General features: G+C 32.9%; 1 protein-coding gene across 3 annotated transcripts; it reads right to left on the bottom strand.

Annotated features, from left to right (window-relative positions):
- Positions 1 to 3,405: 3,405 nt before the first annotated feature.
- Positions 3,406 to 6,828, bottom strand: LOC112509651 (APO protein 2, chloroplastic). 3 transcript variants are annotated; one of them, XM_025114724.1, is made up of 4 exons: positions 6,696 to 6,828; positions 6,084 to 6,217; positions 4,905 to 5,260; positions 3,406 to 4,312 (listed from the first exon to the last, which is right to left on the bottom strand). In XM_025114724.1, exons 2-4 carry the CDS (start codon positions 6,213 to 6,215, stop codon positions 3,481 to 3,483), a joined length of 1,320 nt encoding a protein of 439 aa, XP_024970492.1. In that variant the 5' UTR covers positions 6,216 to 6,217; positions 6,696 to 6,828; the 3' UTR covers positions 3,406 to 3,480. The 3 variants fall into 3 exon arrangements, with proteins under 3 accessions (XP_024970492.1, XP_024970490.1, XP_024970491.1); XM_025114722.1 differs by having other exon boundaries at positions 3,406 to 4,330; XM_025114723.1 differs by having other exon boundaries at positions 3,406 to 4,330; positions 6,084 to 6,220; positions 6,696 to 6,813.
- Positions 6,829 to 7,192: the final 364 nt, after the last annotated feature.

Raw genomic sequence — 7,192 nt, forward strand, 5'->3', positions numbered from 1 at the left:
AAACTTCTTGTCGATTGGGATACATAAGCATTGCACTCACCCCTACTTCCAATGGAACCATTGCCGCTAGTGAACATCACTACAAATAATAATTAAAAAAAAAATCATTGATTGGTTGGAAAAGGGTTGTATTGGTTGTAAGAATAGGTGGGTTGCATTTGATATATTCCTTATATATATATATATATATATATATATATATATATATTAATTTCATATATTAATCTATAAATTAAAATTACTTTTTATAAATTAAAAAACAGAAACCAAGGTTTTATTGAGGTTTTTATTTTGTAGAGGTGTCAATGATTTGGCATGAAAATATTATGGAAAATGAGGTTTTTAGAGGTTCCACCACTATGGATGTTCTTTCTTATTAAGGTTTTTGCTGAGATTTCTATAAGAACCTTCACTGTAGAACAAAAATTCTTGTCCAATCCCAGGTTCTTTAGAACCCAAGTATTTAAACAAGAACATGAGTTCTTGTATACATTTATTTTATTTATTTATTGTTTCTTAACTATTTTAATTTCTTTTAATAAATTTATAAAAGTAATATAAAATTAATTAATATAAAACAAAATTTTAATTTTGTTTTATTTTTTATTTTTATAAATTTTTATACAAGTGTTCGTATTGATAAGTTTTTTTTTTAATTTGTTACAATGTTACACTTTTTTTTAATTGTAGTATAAAATTAATTATGTTTTAGTTGTTTTTCCAGCATGTTAATAAAATATATAAATCAGCAAATTGAAATTAACATTGAAATCTGAAAATTAATAAACTATATTTGATTTTTTTCATAGTTTTGTAATATATATATATATATATATAGATATATATATATATATTAAATTTATATAATAATCTATAAATAAAATTACATTTTATAAATTAAAAAAATGGGGTTTTTATAAGAACCTCAATTGTGGAGTTTTATTGAGGTTCTTATCTATGTTGTTAATTGTGGCGCAATAGCACCGCAATTACGGCGATATCTCGGATAGCGGACTTTAGCAAAATAACGGTGGTCAGATTGCGGTAGCGCGATTATCGGCGCAATTTACCGCAATTTTGACCGATATTTAGGGTCAATTGCGTTCAATATTAACGTTACTTTTGGGGGAGTTTAGGTTTTATTTCCCGTTTCTGTTTTTAGATAGTTGGGCTTCATTTTCAGTCTTTCTTTTTGGGGGCTTTATTTTAATCAATTAACATAAGTTGGAAGAACTAGGTTTCTCTATCGACAACCTGACTATCTGTTATTCGGGGCTCTTATCTGCTTTAGACGACCACGACCACGTATCAAAAGATTGTTTAGCTGCAATCAACTTATTACTGTATATTTTGTAGTCTTTGTTTTAAGTATTGATGTATTTTGATTGATATTGGGATCTGAAGATTTATATTTGTAATTATGTCTTTTATAAGCGTCTGTTTGAATGTATAATATTTTTGAGAATGTAGAATTTCTGTTTTAGGTGATAAATTAATTTAAATTTGAAAATTTATTTTTCAAAAATAAAAAAGTACGATTTTTTTTTTTACAGAGTATGATTCAATAGATGAAGTTAAATCTATATCGGAATTTAAATTTATTGAATATAATTCAACTAACTAGAAAAGTCGAAAAGGAAAAGACATATCTTATTAACATTGGGGCGTTTGAGATTGTTTATTTGAAACAACTTATGTTTTTTTTACAAAAGCACGTATCAACTTATTATAAGTCAAAAGTGTTTAATTTCTTCAAAAACTTTTTATTACTAGTTTGGCACCGATATAAGTTGTTTATCCAAACACTCAAAAGTGTTTATTATCGGTGTCACACTAAAATAAATAATTAAGTTATTTTTATAAACAATCTCAAACAAATTAACCTACTATATAAACAATAATCATATATATTTGTTACTTTTTAAAACGATCTTCAGATCTTAACATATAAACAATAATACATATCTTATTGAGAGATAATATTTTATAAATAAACTTCAATATTATTTTTCTTTTAAATGTTACACTAATACCACTTGTCAATATTGAAAATATCCTAAGATTCCGTCTGGTTTGAAGGAATGGAATGGATTTAAAGGGATTTGTATTTCAAATCAATTTTAATTTCATATTTGGTTTGTTGGATTGTCCGGATTTAAAATTCTAGGATTTAATTGAAATCCTTTAAACATAGGATTTTGAAATCCTTAGGAATTTCACGGGATTTCGTAGGATTGTATGCAATAAGATTTTAAAAAAAGTAAAAACATTTGTTTTGTAATAATCAATTAATAAAAATGTAATTCAATTCTTTTTATATTTATTTATAATTTTTTCTAAGTTATTTATAAATAATGAAATCCAATTTCGTTTCAAATCCTACAAACCAAACACATCAATGATTCCAAATTCATTCCAATTCAAATCCCTCCAAATCCAAATCTCTCAAAAACAATTCTATAAACCAAACGAACCCTTTAGAGTTAAAAAAGTGATGACCATATATATATATATATATATATATATATATATATATATATAGGGTATATTTCTTTTACAACCTTGTGCATTTGTACAACCTTTGTAACCCAATTAATTGAGATATTTATATAAATGATTGAAGTTCATTTATTATGATTTTAATATTTATGGAATATGAATAGAGTTTATTAATTATGATTAATAGTTTATATTAGGAAACAATTAATTGATTAAAAATTGAATGGTTGAGATGAGGGTTGTATAGGGTGTAGGAATGACAAAGGGTGTTGAATAACATCCCTCTATATATATATATATATATATATATATATATATATGTTATATTGATATGGAAATGAAAAAATGAAGTTGTTTCCTAAATCTATTCCAAATGTTTCTAGTAAACGTCTATAGGTAAGTGTTAATACTCTGACTTATTTTACTGGGTAAGATTATAGTTCATCAAAATGGTGTCTTATGTAACAAATTGGAATGGAATTGGATTATTATTTATAAAAATAATTAAATTACATTTTTATCCATCGATTATTACAACACAAATATTTTTAACATTTTTTAAAACCTTATTGCATACAGTCTTACGAAATCCCGAGCACCCCTAAGTATTTCAAAACCCTATGTTTGTAGGATTTTAGTTACATCCTAAGATTTTAAATCCAACAAAGCAAACATGGAATTAGAATGGATTTATAATCTAAATCCCCTAAATCCACGTCACAGGGTCCTAGAGAACCAGCAAAGCCCTTCCTATAGGTGGTGGGCATGGCCACAGGGTTTTTGCACTTAACCGGAATCGAACCTGAGAGTAAGACGAACTATCCTTTCGTCGACCCAAGCGATTGACACCGAGCCCAAGCTAAGCCCTTGTGGTTCTATTTCTAAATCTTGATAGTAAGATGTTTTATACTTGGAACAATGATCATTCCAAATCAGAATTGAACAAGTCTTTTTCATACATTTACCAAAAGGGTGATCATTTCAGACCACCATTTCTGCTTCTCTAACACTACTAGGAATTCCAACATCTAACCTCATTGTGGGCTTGTACTGTTCTGGTACGGCGGCACCACCCTGCACGCAGATCTCCACCACCGCTGGGGCCTGACCGTAGAAGTTCCTCAGCTCCTTCTGCAACAAGGGCTCCTCCAGGTTAGGAACATGCCAGACATACCTTGCGGGTATCAAGTCATTAAGCACCGCCGACTGCCAACCATGCTGCCCATTTCGCTGCTGATGTTTGTAGGCCCCACAGTTCTGCGCTTTGTGACCCGTTGGTCCCACATGAATCTCGGGACAGTACCCACAAACTCTCACAGGGTACATCTTCATCAATCTGTTGGCTCCTCCCCTCATTTTCTCCCATGCTTGGAGTGTTTCCTCTGCAAGTAAAACTGTTTGTTCTGCATTAGATGGAGGCACTATTTCCCAATCTGGTATTTCAGTCAATAACATCGGTTTTGGATCTTGTGAGATTGGATCTGGTAGTTCACTTTCATCGGCATCAATGAATTCACTTTTACTGATACGAATTATGGGTTTTCTTCTTCTTTTTGTGGGGAATTCAGGTAAATCAACTCCTGCTTGAATGCATAGCTCAACTAGTGCTGGGATTCTAGGGACCGAAAATCTTTCTTCATGAGGAATGCGTTTTCCGAGGCGATCATACAAGTGATAGGCTTCGATTTGAACCAATATGTCATCTACAACAGCATCTACCCACTCATGTTTTCCCTTCCGAATCGAAGAATTTTGGCCTTGACATGACCTGAAGGGATGGCCTACAGGCCCTACATGGATTTCATTACAATACCTGCCAAAATGAAAAGGACTAAACATTTCAAGTTTGCTCATTATTTATCTTCTCCCAGAAAAGAGTTTCCAACTAGAAATGAGTCTTATTGCAAAAATAAAAGGGATGGCTTATGGGCATTCATGCATGCACCTAAGCCTCGTACTATACATGTCCTTGAGGGACAAGGGTGTGTTTGGCATGCAGACCGGACTGGGTAGGACTGGAGGTTCAAGAATGAGGTAGCCGGCTGAAAGAATTCTGGAACGTTTTAGGGTTTTAATTTGATAAGAGTAGATTAGTAATTTAGCAATCGTGTCTATCTCCCTGATTTTTGTTCCACCTGTTGCGGTGGGACAGAAAAATTGCATATTTGTCCCACTCAGGTAGGTCATGTCCTGCCCCAATCTAATGTCATGCAAATGTGGGACAAGTATTTGTATTGTCTTGTTGCATGTTATCCCACATACCAAACGCATCCTTAATGGGCATCGTGAACAACCCCTAGCCTCATCAAAGGAAGTGTTCGAAGGTGGGATGAGCAATCAATTGGGATCCAAAATGAAGTTTGCTAGAAATAAAACTTAAATGTGTAGTAGAGCATGGGAATTACTTGCAGGCTTGTACTGGAACAACTTTCAAGAGCTTCTTGAGAGTGTTAATCAACGTTGTTCTTGCGTTCAGCGTGGCATATGCAAGAGGAATCATCCTTTGAACCAGCAACCCGTTCTTAGGAGGCGGAGCTGATCTTTTAGGTTGGCCTTTCCTACTCTTCATCCTCTCCCTGGCGGCTCGCCGGAGCTCCACAATTGGTACAGGAAATGGCTTCTTTTCTTTCTTGGAATAATAACGTGGCAAGTCAACATTCTGAGGATTATTACAGCATTTTACAACCAAGGACTGAGCCCTGCATATATTAGGTGATGGTACTCCATATATCCGTTGATGTCTGGATTTCTTGCCATTAAACTGCAAGAAAATAATTGAATTTTTCACGAGTCTTGTTCGCTGAAAGACACTAATTGGCTACAGATATAATGATAAATTGTTTGCATGAGACAAAATGGTTACAGATAAAGTGATAGTCCTTAACCTCCTCTTTAGAAAATTTGATGCAAATCAAACTTCATTGTATATGCATACATCAAGGATCACATACAGCTTTAAGATAAGATAGATACTCAGAAGGCAGCTAAAGTGAAATGCAATATTTCAAATTGCACTCGATCTTAATGACATATATGCAGACTCATAATTTGGAGTAACTTAGTTGCAAATACACAAGGAGTTACCAAAATCACTGTAATTAACTTCTTTTTTATTAACCTGGATATCCAACCCGCTATGCGAGCCGACTAATCCCAGGGCGACCACCTGCTTTGCAGATAGCCCGGAGTCACCGCATTTGAACCTCCGTGACCACAAGGGGATTTTTATTCCTCCTTGGATTTGAACCTGGGACCTCCAGGTACTTTTGACCTTTGGAGCCAAGCTCAAACCTATTAGACAAACATAAAACACTACACTTTGCAAGAATAAATGATTTGGAACAGGACCACCAGCTATAATGTTTTTTTTCCATCCAACTTTCCGTAAATTGTTTCAAAATAACTCATTCTTGCAAAATATGGAGTTCTTTTAGCATTTTCATGATAACACGCAAGCCATATATCAAATACGTATGACACGCAAGCCATATATCAATAACTCATTCTTGCAAAAAAAAAAGTTTGTCTGGTTCAAAATGTCAATTGCATAACACGCAAGCCATATATCAATACGTATGACATACCTTTAACGAATCAAGAAATCCGAGGTCTTGTTGTGGATTGTATCTCAAAAGTCCCAGTTTGGGAGGTAATGATCTTTGTTTACATGAAAAGAAAGTAGTTCCCAACTCAGGAGAAATCAAACTGCAACTCATATCTGCTATAGAAAGTAAACAAGTAAGATCATGACTTAAACATATACTGATATACACATAATAATTAGAACCAACATTTTCAAAGCGATCACAACCAAATTACACTACGTTTTTTGTTAGTTTTCTCATCAGCGCGACTATGGCAGAGAAAATCAATATGCATATAAGCACTCTCAAACACACTCCTTCCTCCTGCAGATACAGTCACTCGACAAAATGAAAAGCGTAGATAATTGGACCCGAACACATAAAAGGATAAGACTAAGTATACTATCAAACTATCGCAGTTGCTCATGGAGTGCATGTATATCAAATTCATATTAACCTTATTCTTCTACTGCAATGAAAACAGTTGGAACATAATTGAGCATAGAAAAATGCTACTTCCAATTGATTCTAGGTCTCCTAACTTTTACATATCTTGTGGATAAATGAGAAATCAAGGTAAGAGAAATACATAAGGGTCGAATATGAAGTTACCTGTGATGAGAGAGATACGACTGAGCTCCGATGACGGATGACCGGAGGGGAGAAGGATCTACCGAACGGAGAAGACGATAGCAGAGGAGAAGGCTGAACCATGTATTTCATTCTGGTAAGGTTTGTTTGACCCGACTTGTTTTAGGTTTCGCCCGTTTCTTACCAACAAGTTCTTGGGTCAAATGTCAAAAAGGCCCATGCTTCTCTTCCATAGTCTGTGACTCTGTGTATCTAACGTAGGGATCAACTTGTAAAATCAAACAAAAATCTATACTTTATTATAAAATATTTGATAAAAACTTTTAAAAATTATTTTTTATGCATAAAATATTCTTTATTGATGCATATTATTTAAAATTCGATGTTACTGATAAATTATACATAAGTACAATCTATTAAAGCTTAATTTTTAAATATGTGTAACTAATTACAGATAAACATAATTAAATACATGATAAACATATCATTTAAAATATAAAAAATATAAAATATAATTA

This window comes from Cynara cardunculus, assembly GCF_001531365.2.
Source record: "Cynara cardunculus var. scolymus isolate 2C chromosome LG 3, CcrdV1, whole genome shotgun sequence".
NCBI classification, from domain to species: domain Eukaryota; kingdom Viridiplantae; phylum Streptophyta; class Magnoliopsida; order Asterales; family Asteraceae; genus Cynara; species Cynara cardunculus.

What these genes read in the sequence shown, in the direction of transcription:
- LOC112509651 (XM_025114722.1), bottom strand. Translation starts at nt 6,215, where the DNA reads ATGAGTTGCAGTTTGATTTCTCCTGAGTTGGGAACTACTTTCTTTTCA. An exon ending in GATTTCTTGATTCGTTAAAG is followed by an intron (nt 5,261 to 6,083) that starts GTATGTCATACG and finishes ATTTTCTTGCAG; the next exon opens with TTTAATGGCAAGAAATCCAG. An exon ending in GTTCCAGTACAAGCCTGCAA is followed by an intron (nt 4,331 to 4,904) that starts GTAATTCCCATG and finishes TGAAATGTTTAG; the next exon opens with TCCTTTTCATTTTGGCAGGT.